Below are 13,461 nucleotides of genomic sequence, written 5' to 3' on the forward strand. Positions count from 1 at the left end.
GAAGCGGAAAGCTGCTCCGCTGCTGCTGCTGCTGCCGCCCACGTGCTTTCGCCCGGGACCACCCAGCGCGCCGCGCCTCCCACTCTCTCACCTGATTGGGCGAGGGGTCGCTTGGAACGTCGGGAGAGCTCGGCTGCCCTGACCAATCGCAGGCGGAGGGAACGTCCGAACTTTCGGAGCGGATCCCGGATTCTTTGTGCGCTCCCACGAGACTCCAGCTGCAGCGCGCAGGACAGGTGAGAGGCGGCGTTGCATGCTCGCGGAAGAGAATTTTTTATTAATATTTATTTCATTTATATCCTTCATTCCTGCCTGGGCGGTTTGCAACTTTAAAATACTGGAACAGAAAGGTGGTCTAAAATGCAAAGGGGGAGGTGGGTTTGTTCCTTGGCCTTGAGTTTTTTCTCCTCGCCCCCCACCCACGTCAGGAGATTTGTGGGACTGACTTTTTATATATTTTTTTATATATATAAAAAATATATTTTTATATATTTTTATATATTTATATATATATTATATATTTCTAATATTAAAAAAACTAAAGATAAAGAGCATAAAGAAATACCATTGCAGCAGGTAGAAAGCAGTTCTGGGGTTCCAGAGCTGAATAGATCATATGGTCCTTCCACCTAAAGATCTGCTCCTGATTCTGGCAGCTCCCCCTCCCCCCCCCAGTTCATTAGTTTAAATTGGGGTGGGTCATCATTAAACAGTTTGGATCTTGAAATATTTGCCCATCTACTTCAAATCAACTAGTAGATCCTGCTCTGCACATGTCCTAATTTGAGAATCGGCTTTTTCGCTCTTTGATTCAGAGGCAGGCAAAGGCTAAGAGCATGGGTAGGCCCCGGGGCCAAATCTGGTCCAATCGCCTTCTCAATCCGGCCCGGATTGAAAATATAGACCGGCCTCTCACAAGGTCTTATGGACAGTGGACCGACCCTCTGCTGAAAAAGTTTGCTGACCCCTGGCTAAGACGAACCTGCGGGTTAGGATCGGGGAAATCTCCAGGTGTCTCACAAAATGGGGAGGAGGGGTTGGAGGTGTCACCTGTATGTTTGGGGGCTAGATGTGTTGCCCACATTATTTTGGAGGATCCTGGTTTAACTAGCAACAGGTTTCCTTGCCAATCCCAAATAGTTTGGGACTGGAATGAGCTAACAAATAAATCTTGTGTTTTGCCAACTGTTGTACTAAAACAGGCCCCATAGGTGAAGGGACCCCTGACCATTAGGTCCTATCGCGGATGACTCTGGGGTTGTGGTGCTCATCTCGCTTTAGTGGCCGAGGCAGCCAGCCAACTTATGGGTCATAATAATAATAATAAATTTTATTTATACCCCGCCCTCCCCAGCCAAGACCGGGCTCAGGGCAGCTAACAACCAATAATAAAAACAAGTTGATTAAAATACAATTCAAAAAAGATTAAAATACAACATTAAAACATTAGGATGCAGCCTCTTCACAGGAGGAGAAAGGAAAAAGAGGGGGAGAGAATCAAACTGATTCTAAGCCAAAGGCCAGGCGGAACAACTCTTTCTTACAGGCCCTGCGGAAAGAAATCAGATCCTGCAGGGCCCTGGTCTCATGAGACAGAGTGTTCCACCAGGCAGGAGCCAGTGTTGAAAAGGCCCTGGCTCTGGTTGAAGCTAATCTAACTTCCTTAGGGCCCGGGACCTCTAGGGTGTTGCTATTTATGGACCTTAAGGTTCTCCATGGGCCATACCGGGAGAGGCGGACCCGTAGGTACGAGGGTCCTAGGCCGTGAAGGGCTTTAAAGGTCAAAAGCAGCACCTCGAACCTGACCCTGTACTCCACCGGGAGCCAGTGCAGCTGGAAAAGCACTGGGTGAATATGCTCCCATGGCAGAGACCCTGTGAGGAGCCTCGCTGCAGCATTCTGCACCCACTGGAGCTTCTGGGACAGCTTCAAGGGCAGCCCCACGTAGAGCGAATTACAGTAGTCAAGCAAAACTAGTGGCCAGCATGACTAAGCTGCTTCTGGCGAACCAGAGCAGTGCATGGAAACACCGTTTACCTTCCCGCCGGAGTGGTACCTATTTATCTGCTTGCACTTTGACGTGCTTTCGAACTGCTAGGTTGGCAGGAGCTGGGACCGCCGACCTTTTGATCGGCAAGCCTTAGGCTCTGTGGTTTAACCCACAGCGCCACCCGCATCCCTAAAACAGGCCCCATAGGCAGTTACTAATCCTATTATTAAAAACAAAACAAAGCACTGATTGATTATGGGGATCCTGTAGTCTAGTTCCATCCAGCTAACACAACTCCCCTGGCTGTTCTAGAGAAGGAAACACGCAGTCTGCATTGGAGATCTCAAATGAAACTGATAATTTTGTCCTTATGCTTCAGGGGGAGGTAGCCATGGAAGCCGAGGGTGCTATTGAGGGGCTCCTCGAGGAGGCGACATGTTCCATCTGCCTGGAGTACTTCGTAGACCCAGTTACAATCGCTTGCGGGCACAACTTCTGCCAAGCCTGCTTTGACCAACTTTGGGAGGACCCCAATGTAGACTCCTGCTGCCCTCAGTGTCGAGAGAGGATCAAGCAAAGGAACTTCAGGCCAAACCGTCAGCTGGCAAATATGGTCGAGATCGTCAAGAACTTCCAGGAAAGGAAAGGGTTGAAGAGAAAGTGGGAAGAGCCCCAGAGGCAGCAGGAGCCCACGAAATGGAGGGATGGTCAGGCACCAATGGGTGTGGTTTGGGATCGGTTGCATGCTGACCAGGGCCACACTGCGTCTTCTATAAGCAAGATCTCCGTAAAATACAAGGTAAGAAATTGATATGGCAGGTGGTCCTAGGAAATCGCCCTGGCTCTTTTTCGGAGGGTTCTGTGCAGCCCTATGAGTTTCCCCTGGAGTAAAAGGTCATGCAAAGATTACGCAGGAGATGGATTAAGGATTAAATTTGTAGATTAAAACGCAAACCTCTTATCCCATACGTGTGGGAGAAATACAAAAAGTAAACACGCTGTGGCGGTTTTTTTAGCATAGTAAAACACCTTTTTGCCAGTTATTTTTATTGACTTATGGAATTTATAACAAATTGTCTCCATTTTTTTTAAATAAAAATAAAAACTGACTCTCCCCGCCATGTCCCCTCTATTTTTCTCCCTTCTTTGCTGCTCCCAATACAATAACCTTTCCAACTATCATTTCAAAATACATTCCTCCCATCGCCCTACACATCACCTGTTCAATTACCTATTTGTGGTATGGATTTTATACCTTGTTATAACCTGTCCTCAAAATAACAATTGAGTAAAATCCTCTTTTATCTATCTATAACAACCATTAATCAATTTTGAAACACTTCCCTCTGATAATAGCTTTCCCTGCCTCTCACACCGCCAATCTGCCAGCGTCACCCACCCCTCACATTTCGCCAGATTTAATCCTCAGTTTTACATACAACCAGCTCATTAATAATCCGTATCTCTTCTCTGTCAGAAAATCTCAGAAGGTGCTATGTTGTTATACGCTGTGGCCCATCCTGTCCCTTTCACTGTTCTTATTTCTAACCTCAGGGAAGGAGGCTGATGTAATCTCAACAAAATCCAGACCTCCTTTTTATACCTTATATTTGTGGTCTGCTAACCTCCCCCTCTTCACCCCCATTGCAGTGAATGAGCCACACGTTTTTCGTAAGATAAACAAGAAAATGTTTGCTTGCCTTTCAAAGCAGACAGCAAATACAAGTAAGAAAAATTATCAGGTACAGCATACAAAAGTTGGCTTCAAAATAAGCTGTATGTGTTGGAAGCATGGTAGATAGAGAGTTTCCTAAGAGGCAGGAGCAAGTATAAAATAGTTTTCATTTGAATTCCCACCCAGAAGAGACCAGGGAATGAGCGCACATAATGTCCTCTCTAGGAAGTTTTAGAACCCTCTGGCCCTTTGCACACCTAGCAAAACATGAATTTGTGATTTGGCTGCAAACCCCACAAAGATGGCACCGCTCTTCCAATTCCAAAGCAATGTTCCGTTTTCACAGAAATATCCTGCTGCTGTGTGCATCTCTCCCCCACGCAATTGAATATCTGGTTCTGTTTTAAGTTCAAGGGAGCAATACGGCTTGGCCAGAAGGGACCAGGCGATTGCTTCACAGAATAAAACCACAACCGGTCAGATTTACAGCACAGTGAGAGCTGCAAGACTTCTGTAGTCACCTTAACCCAGGCATAGGCAAACTCGGCCCTTCAGATGTTTTGGGACTACAATTCCCATCATCCCTGACCACTGGTCCTGTTAGCTAGGGATGATGGGAGTTGTAGTCCCAAAACATCTGGAGGGCTGAGTTTGCCTAGGCCTGCCTTAACCAAATGCTCAAGTCAGTCGCTACAAGATGCCTAAAACCCATCAGGGTTGGCATCAACTGGATCTCTGAGGTCATTCCAGAATTTGGGAGGTTCTGCATAGGACCCACTCATGTATTTTATCCTTTGCAAATGCTGGCACTGGTAAGAGAGACTCCACTTGGTCTGAAACACAAGGTTGGTGTATACAGTGGGAGTAGACAGTCCAGCAAATAGTCAGGTCCTAAACTGTAGGATTTTATATGTCAATGCAAACATGATATGTAAGAAATTTCGGAGAACTAGAAAATGCACTAGCTTAAGTTTTAGGCAAGGCAATCTAAGAAAACATGACATGCGCAGGTGGCATAATTTGGTGATTGAATGAAAAGTACAGTCATACCTCGGGTTACAGACGCTTCAGGTTGCGTTGTTTTTGGGTTACGGACGCGCTGAAACCCGGAAGTACCGGAACGGGTTACTTCCGGGTTTCAGCGGTCACGCATGCGCAGCAGCGCTAAATCACGCTTTGTGCAGAAGCACCGAATTGCAACCCGCACAGACGTGCTGCTGCGGATTGCAAACGTGCCTCCCGCACGGATCACGTTCGCAACCTGAGTGTCCACTGTAATGTAGAATAGGCCGTGATTGCAGGAAAAGTTAAAAATGTGAATGTGTTGCGTTGTGTTAAAACAATGTGACACAGCCGTTGCATGCAAAGATTGCAGCGTTCGGGATTGAAATTCAGCTGCAATTTAAGTTATGCTGCCTCTTCTTTCCGAGATGCCTTCGAAAGAACTGGCAATGGATGCTCAACCCCACCTGAACTCTTTCACAAGGCCAACTAATTCTATGCAACGTGGATCAAGTTTCCCAGTTGTATGGCAGTTCAGATTAAACTTAAGGCTGGGGAAAACCAACCCCAAAATCAAATCAATCCAAGAGGTAAAGTCCAAGATGTAGGGTCCAGGTAAACAGTAAGACAAAATATGTTTTTAAGTAAAACTCTGAAGTCTTGAGCTCAACAGAGGCAAAGTAATTGGAAAAATAAAATGGGAAACTCCTATCTTGCCCAAGCAGGCTAGCTCAAGAATAACTATGAGCAGCATTGATCATGAAGAAGGCGGAAAATTCAGATACGTATTTACTAAAGGTAAAGGGACCCCTGACCATTAGGTCCAGTCATGGCCGACTGGGGTTCTGGCGCTCATCTCGCTTTATTGGCCGAGGGAGCCGGTGTTTGTCCGCAAACCCGGAGGTCATGTGGCCAGCATGACTAAGCCGCTTCTGGCGAACCAGAACAGCGCACAGAAACGCCATTTACCTGCCCGCCAGAGTGGTACTTGCACTTTGATGTGCTTTTGAACTGCTAGGTTGGCAGGAGCAGGGACCGAGCAACGGGAGCTCACCCCGTTTCGGGGATTTGAACCACTGACCTTCTGATCGGCAAGTCCTAGGCTCTGTGGTTTAACCCAGAGTACCACCCGTGTCCCCACGTATTTACTAGTATACCAGTAAAATATGTATTGCTTTCCAGTCTGGGGCCAGAAACCAACCAGGACATTTTCCCATTAAGTGTCTAACATAACCCACATAAGCTTTTTCAGAATACAGGGCCACAAAGGGAGTGTGGATGAGCCTCCACCTGTTGATGAGATGCATAGTTAAAGTCACTGGTCCTAAACTGACCCTCGGCTGACTCTCATTTTCCACCTCTGCACTTCCTTTGAAATCTTTCCTCCCCAGGCGCAGTTAGAAGCAGAGAAGCAGAAAATCAGATCCGCCTTCCAGAGAATGCAGGTATTTCTCCGGACGAAACAGCGTCTCTGGCTAGGTGAGCTGGGAGATCTGGAGAAAAAGATTTGGAGGAGGGGTGAAGGAAACTTTGCCGAACTCTCTGGGGAGCTTTCCCGACTCAGAAACCTGATCGTGGCGACGGAGGCAAGAAACGTGCAGCCATCATACCACGTCTTCCAGCCCCCGAAGGAATCCCTCCAGGTGAGGCTTAATGCAAAGGTGACGTCCAGGTCTCTTGAACGAAAAAGAAAATGGTCCTGTGTCCATCCATTTGTTTTCCACAGGCCGGTGGGGGTGGGGAATTCTCACTAGGACGAAAAACAGCCCAGTGTTTTTTCCTGCCTGTGTAATTGACACCCACTTTTATTTTTATTTTTCAGGACATCAAAAGAGCCTTAACGAGGTATGTGGCTCACACACCCCCTTTCTGCTTTCATGTGGAAGAAATTTGCTCCCTTTGGTGTGTTTCTGGAAAGCAAACAATACTGTTTCCCTCAGCGTTGCGTGAGGTTCATTTCTTTGCTCTTTTAATTTGGTCTTTCTCTCCCCAATCCCCTTTCTATCTAGCCTTGCTCACACTCCTCTTCCTTTTTCACCCCATGTGAAACAACCTTGGTTTCGTTTGGGGGTGGGAGGGGGGACAGATTTCTGTAGAAGAGGCCCACATAAAGGCACTCTGGAGTACAGTCGGTCGTTAGAAACCATTTCCTTCAAACGGCAGTAGATGAAGGTTCTGGAGTTTTATTTCCTCCGCAAAGGGTGACTTCTCTACAACCTCACAATCAGATGCCCTTCAGATTACCTAGGAGGGAGTAGTGGCCTTTTTACCTTTAGACTTAAAGGTAAAGGGACCCCTGACCATTAGGTCCAGTCGCAGACAACTCTGGGTTGCGGCGCTCATCTCGCTTTATTAGCCGAGGGAGCTGGCGTACAGCTTCCGGGTCATGTGGCCAGCATGACTAAGCCGCTTCTGGTGAACCAGAGCAGCGCATGGAAATGCCGTTTACCTTCCCGCCAGAGCGGTACCTATTTATCTACTTGCACTTTGACGTGATTTCGAACTGCTAGGTTGGCAGGAGCAGGGACCGAGCAACGGGAGCTCACCCTGTCATGGGGATTCGAACCACCGACCTTCTGATCGGCAAGTCCTAGGCTCTGTGGTTTAACCCACAGTGCCACCTGCGTCCCTTCACCTTTAGACTTAGCCCTCTGCTATACAGTCGTACCTCGGAAGTCGAATGGAATCTTTTCTGGAAGTCTGTTTGGCTTCCAAAACATTCGGATACCAAAGCGCGGCTTCTGATTGGCTGCAGGAACAAAATTGTTCAAAAACCCGGAACACTCACTTCCAGATTTCGATTGTTCGGGGGCTGATTTCTTCGGGTGCCAAGGCGTTTGAGATCCAAGGTACAACTGCACTCGGGATCCTTTTTATTGAAGCTGCCATGGAAAGAACATGCAGACATGTTCCTGTGAAGTGCCTGCCCTGGCGCTGGGCAATCAGCCCCTGCTTTCTTCTGCGCTAGTGTTTCCATTTTGGCCAGGCCAGATCCACCTGCTCTTATACCTGATGCCGCCTGCGGAGTAAAGACTCAGGTTGCCAAAAAAGGGGCGCCTGCAGTCCAGTGACTCAGCACTTTGAAGCCCTGCAAATCCACCAACGATCAGCCAGTTGCCTTCTGTGGCAAACATCAGATTGTCCTCCTGCCTAAGGCAAGTGTGGGAGACTGGGTCTAGGCCAGCGGGCCAGGTCTTTACCTCTCCCCGCCCCCCATGGCCCTATTCTGGCAGGGGGTGGTCCTGGCCACCTGCCAGTCACCTGAGATCGATGGTGTCATGGGACTCGTTTTCCCCTGCACAGTGTGAAATTAAACCACGTGTGTGCCATCAGCTGGTTATTGGGGCTTTAAAGTGGTTTGTGTGAGTTGCTTGCACCCAAGTAGCTTAACTGCACACAACCTCTGTTGATGTTTGCTTCATCCTTTGACAGTCATATTTTGTTCTCGGCACTGGGCCTTTGCTTCCTTCCCTGCAAGCTTCCTAGGCAATTTTTATAAGGTTCTCCAGGGTGGATGGAAGGAAATAGAGGAGGCTGTCCCAGTTCAGGATGAATTTGACCGGATTAGAAGCAGTTGGCTCAAAAGATCTCAGGCTGTGAAACGGTAGTTTAGGGCACCTTCCCGATAAGTACATCTTGAGTAAGAGCTCAGCCCTCTCGTTTAATGTTTCAAGAGCTGTAGTCTGCTGCTGTTATTTAAACTTGACCGCGTTCCCTTCCAGGTGTGAGAAGAAAGCATCTGAGCACGAATCGGACCTTTCTCACTGGTGGGACGAGACGCTCAAAATCGCCGTGGAGAAAGGTTCTGCGCTGGAAAAGGCTACGGAGAAGTATAAAGGTACCGCCAAAAGCATAGCAGGGTTTGCTTTACTTGGTAAACACAAAACACAGTTGCTTCAAGAAGGACTCTCTCTGAGCCCAGAGTGTCCTTGCTTAAAGTGCAAGTTCAAAGTCCTGCAAGTTTAGTTTTCTATTTCTTGTTCACAAGTCTTTCCATTTCTGTCTTCCAACAATCCTTCTCCACAATTCTACGCCACACAGTACCACAGAGTGCTGTAATTGGAGCTTATGGTATAGGCCAGAACTATGTACCTGACCACACAGGAACAGAGATAAGACAGCCATGAGTATTCTGCAGCTGCATCCTGGAAAGAAAAGCATTTTGTACCAATTTACGGAGAATTAACTCCTTAACCTGTCCTACCCTACGAGATTCCGCAGGATGTCTGAGAAGACATCTCAAAAACAATCTTTCCCCCCTTTGGTTCCGCATCAGCAGAGAAGCAAGGTTCTGCTTATAATATCATGGAAGCCATTTTGAGGAGGAAAAACGGGTGTATAAGTGGCTTTACTTTTAAACCTGCCCCTCACCATTCCATTCCGAAAGCTGTCCATTTCTTGCTGAAGAAGAGAAACTTTCAGAGCCAGGCCCACCTTATTCCGCAAGGAGGGACATCGGAACACAGTGTTTCTCCTAGTCAACAAGAGATTGAAGCATTATCCTTTGTTTGGGGAACCTTAAGTATAAGTGAAAATGCACCCGATTCACATGGAAAGTGTCGCCTCTTGCTGCTTCAAAGTCCTCTTTATGACTTCCCTTTCATCTCCTTGTTGTTAACCTGGCCTTCACATTTTAAGCAGCAAAACATTATTGCAAGCAGAATAATCTTAATTTTAAATCGGGTGGGGCAGCCCAGGGCCACGCTCCCTTACGGCCATCTTTCCAGAGGCAAAATCAGGCAGAGCAATGAATGTTCATCTTGCCGTTGGTACAGAAGGCTAGTTTCCACACACCTTCGTGGATTCTTTTCTAACCATCCCCCAGAGATGCTGGCAGGCATGGTCAGAGTTGAGTGGCACATTCCAGCCAGGCAAAAAACCTAGATGAATACGAATACTAATACTAATACTAATAATAATAATAATAATAATAATAATTATCATTATCATTATCATTATCATTATTTATACCCCAGCCACTCTGGGCGGCTTCCAACATAATATTAAAATACAATAACCTATTAAACATTAAAAGCTTCCCTAAACAGGGCTGCCTTCAGATGTCTTCTAAAAGTCAAGTAGTTGTTTTTCTCTTTGACATCTAGTGGGAGGGCGTTCCACAGGGCGGGTGCCACTACTGAGAAGGCCCTCTGCCTGGTTCCCTGTAATTGGCTTCTCACAGTGAGGGAACCGCCAGAAGGCCCTCGGAGCTGGACCTCAGTGTCTGGGCAGATGACTAGTAGAGGATGTGTCCTGTGGAGATAGAGGCCTGGAGGTGGCTGCTGTTTATAACCTTTGGACACAATGAAAACTTTCCTGTGCTTCCAAGCGTACACAGGCAATTAAGAAAAGGTGTTTCTGAAATATTTGATCTCTGGTTTTAAGTACTAACCTGGTCATTGTGTGTGGTGTGTGGTTGGAAACTGCTTCAGCATTTACCGTATGGTATAGCAATCTACACATATTTTTATAAGTAAACACAAAAAAATGCTGATGTAATAGCACAGTCCTATACGTGTCTACTCAGAAGTAAACACCGCTGAATTAAATGACATTTAATCCCGTTTAAGGGAGTGTGGGTCTACAACCTGAATGTGAAAGTGCTGAGATTCTTTGTTGTTGTTTTTTCAAAACAATTTCTTCTATTTATTATCTGATTTATTTATTTTTCTGTCTTTTCTTCTGCATCAGCATCTCTGGAGCAAGTTCAAGACACAGGTAATTCTCTCAGACTTTTTTGATGGAAGATGGAGTTTGAGGGAGCTACTCCGCTGCATCTAGGAAACCATTTGTGTGGTCCATAGAAAGGGGGGAGGGGGATTTCCCACAGCAATGAATCCCTTCAACAGAAAATCAATTAAAATGCTAAATTTAGTTGCACTTTAATGTGAGATGTTTTTATTGCACCAACACACGTTGGGATAGTCCGGCTTTATCAAAAGATCCTAGGGTGTTGTACAACATTAAAAACATTTTGCAAAACCTGATACAAAGCAGAATAATAACACAAAGCAGAAAAGCAGAATAATAATATTAACAGGTCCCTGTCCCCCCTGAGCTTTAACAGACCAGAGTATTTAATGGTCAAAAGCCTGGGTAAAGAGGAATGTTTTTGCCTGGTGCCTGTAATGATGGCACTAGGTGAGGCTCCCTTAGTGAAGGAAATTATCTTGGAACATGGAGATCACACGGGAAAAGAAAGTAATCCAGTTCATATCTCAGAAGGTGGTGGGCTTTCCTTCCTTAGAGTTATTTAAGCAGAGGTTGGATGGGCACCTGTCATGGATGCTTTAGTCGAGATTCCTTGAGGGAGGGTCCCTTCTAACTCTACAATTCTTTGAGAGGGTTTGTTTTGGTTTTAGTGCTAATGTGTCTCTAAATTTGTCACTCTTTCCTCCCTGCCACAGCTCCTCTGATGCAAGACCTGAACAAAGGTAACTCGGGGAATGATTTGGATAATGTGGGGGTGGGAGAGACTGGATGGTTCTTAGGACCAGAAGAGGGCTGAAATGGGTGGAGCCGCAGCAGGCGTCATGAAGGCTTAGTCTCAGATTGTTTGGGGGGAAACGCTGGAGAGGGGAGAACGTGGAAGGCTGTGGGGAAGTGGGGCTTTTAGTATTGGCAACAGATCCATGGAGTGAGACCCTAGCAGGCATGAGCTTCTGTGTTCAGTAGGCCGGACGCCCTGCCAAGCCTGTGTAGATAGTGTGATTTACTTCCGTCTCGCTCCTGACACCGCCACCCGGCATCCTCTCCCCTCTTTTCTCCTGCAGTGGATGTCACCCTCGATGCAAATACCGCACACCCTTGCCTTACCGTCTCTGAGGATTTGAAGAGTGTGTGGTGGGAGGTGGAGAAGAAGAGGAAGGGGGGAAAGAAGAAGAAGAAGAAGAAGAAGAAGAGCAACAACAGAGGGGCGACGGGGGACCTCCCTGACAACCCAGAGAGATTTAACGGGGAGCTCTGTGTGCTGGGCCAGGAGGGGTTCACGGCAGGGAAACATTGGTGGGTGGTGGAGGTGGAAACCTGGGGGAGGGCAATGTGGGCTGTGGGGGTTGCCCGAGACACCATGAGGAGGAAAGGCATTATCTGCACCCATACGAACGAAGGGGTGTGGGCGGTGGGGAGGTTTTCCCGCAGCCCATCTACGCCTTGCCAGTTCTTTGCTTTCACCTTCCCTGCACCGACCCCTTTGGCCTTGGCAAAAGATCCCCAGAAGATCCGCGTGTCCCTGGATTACGAAAGGGGTCAGGTGCAGTTTTCGGACGCCGACACCGACGATTTGATTTTCACCTACCACACCGGGTCGTTCTCTGAGGAGAAGCTCCGGCCCTTTTTCCAAGTGAGGAGCTGCGGGACGGCTTTGAAGTGCTGGCCTCGGAGCCCCGCTGCTGTGAACGGAAATGATAACGCCAGAACAGCGACGGGAGACCGGTGGTTCTCACATGAGGTTGGACGCCAACACCCATCAGCCGCAGAAGCGTTCCACATTGATCAGGGGTGGTGGGAGTTCTGATCCTGCAACATCAGAGAGGACCGCAGGTTTTCCTGTTCCATTAACAAGTTTATGGTTTCAGATAAGGTTTCTTAATCTTAGTTAAGCCGGGGGGGGGGGGAGGCACAGTCTAAATGGCAGGATTTCCAGTTCCTCATCTCAGATCATGGAATATTCCACCTGCAAGATGCAAATGAGTAGGCTGGTTTTGGAGTCGTCTTTGTGTGGCTGTACCTTTGGAATGACCATTTATTGAGATAAAATAAAATAAAAAGAGGAACAGGCCCTTTGTGTTACACAGAATGATTCAGCAGATTCTGGCCCAACACAGTTGCTGTGTTGAGTCCCCACCCCAACCCCACTTTTGTGTGATTTATAGGCACAGAAACCCTGTCAGGGGAAAAATGGACCCAGCCAGGCAAAAATGTATAAAAAAGAGAATTCCTGTATGCCAAGAATCATCTTTGGGGCAAGGACTCTTGGTGAGAACCCCAGCAGAGATTTAAAGTAACAAAATATGCAGTAAGGTGAAATGTGAAAATATATGTTGTTACACCTTTAAAATAAACCATTCCAAAATTTCCCTCTTTCTCCAGCCTAAGAAAAGGCCAGACGTTTAGCAAGTTAAAGATTAGTTTACTTACAAACTCTTCAAAGGTCCAGTTCATGTGCTTTTCCAAACACCAGTCAGGAAAGTTGCACAGGCAGTAAAACAAGTTATAAAGTGGTGAGACTTCCTATGTTATTGGTCCAGGAGTGGCTGGTGAGAGCCATGTTGTGGAGCAGTCAGCTCAGCCCTCTTCACAGCTTCAGCGGAGGTAGGCTGGAACACAACAAAAAGCTTGATTACCTATTTCCTCCCAATATGAGGAGGCTCCCCAGACGTTTGACGGTCTATTGATCCCTGTGCCCGCTTTCCCACTGCCACCAAACAGTTTCTCCCGGGTACACACTTGAGTCCAGACAGTTGTTAACATTAAACCAAATAAACAAGTTTATTTAATAAGCATTAACAAGTTTATGGTTTCAGATAATTTTTCTTGTCAGTTTCTTAACCTTAGTTTCTTTACCGGCCTATACATTCCTAATACCTTTTGACTGATTATCTCAACTGTTTAACTGACTCCTCTTAACAGAAGGAGCTGGGCATGTTTAGCCTGGAGAAGAGGAGGTTAAGGGGGGATATAATAGCCATGTTCAAATATATAAAAGGATGTCACATAGAGGAGGGAGAAAGGTTGTTTTCGGCTGCTCCAGAGAAGCGGACCCGGAGCAATGGATCCAAACTACAAGAAAGAA

At 46.9% G+C, this 13,461-nt stretch overlaps 1 protein-coding gene across 3 annotated transcripts; it reads left to right on the top strand.

Moving 5' to 3' along the window:
- On the top strand, window positions 1-12,250 carry LOC309364749 (zinc finger protein RFP-like). Of its 3 annotated transcripts, none has more exons than XM_081902606.1 (8): window positions 3-236; window positions 2,370-2,789; window positions 6,059-6,310; window positions 6,490-6,512; window positions 8,390-8,505; window positions 10,359-10,385; window positions 11,075-11,101; window positions 11,441-12,250. In XM_081902606.1, the coding sequence occupies exons 2-8, from the start codon at window positions 2,382-2,384 to the stop codon at window positions 12,181-12,183; spliced, it is 1,596 nt and encodes a 531-aa protein (XP_081758732.1). In that variant the 5' UTR covers window positions 3-236; window positions 2,370-2,381; the 3' UTR covers window positions 12,184-12,250. The 3 variants fall into 3 exon arrangements, with proteins under 3 accessions (XP_081758734.1, XP_081758732.1, XP_081758733.1); XM_081902607.1 differs by lacking the exon at window positions 3-236 and adding an exon at window positions 784-840; XM_081902608.1 differs by lacking the exon at window positions 6,490-6,512 and having other exon boundaries at window positions 1-236; window positions 6,059-6,333.
- Window positions 12,251-13,461: the final 1,211 nt, after the last annotated feature.

This window comes from Podarcis melisellensis, assembly GCF_964234715.1.
Source record: "Podarcis melisellensis genome assembly, chromosome: 2".
Lineage (NCBI taxonomy): Eukaryota > Metazoa > Chordata > Lepidosauria > Squamata > Lacertidae > Podarcis > Podarcis melisellensis.

Coding starts and splice junctions, on each gene's coding strand:
- LOC309364749 (XM_081902608.1), top strand. CDS start 2,382: ATGGAAGCCGAGGGTGCTATTGAGGGGCTCCTCGAGGAGGCGACATGT. Junction 8,506..10,358: donor GGCTACGGAGAAGTATAAAG/GTACCGCCAAAA, acceptor CTTCTGCATCAG/CATCTCTGGAGCAAGTTCAA. Junction 11,102..11,440: donor GATGCAAGACCTGAACAAAG/GTAACTCGGGGA, acceptor TTTCTCCTGCAG/TGGATGTCACCCTCGATGCA.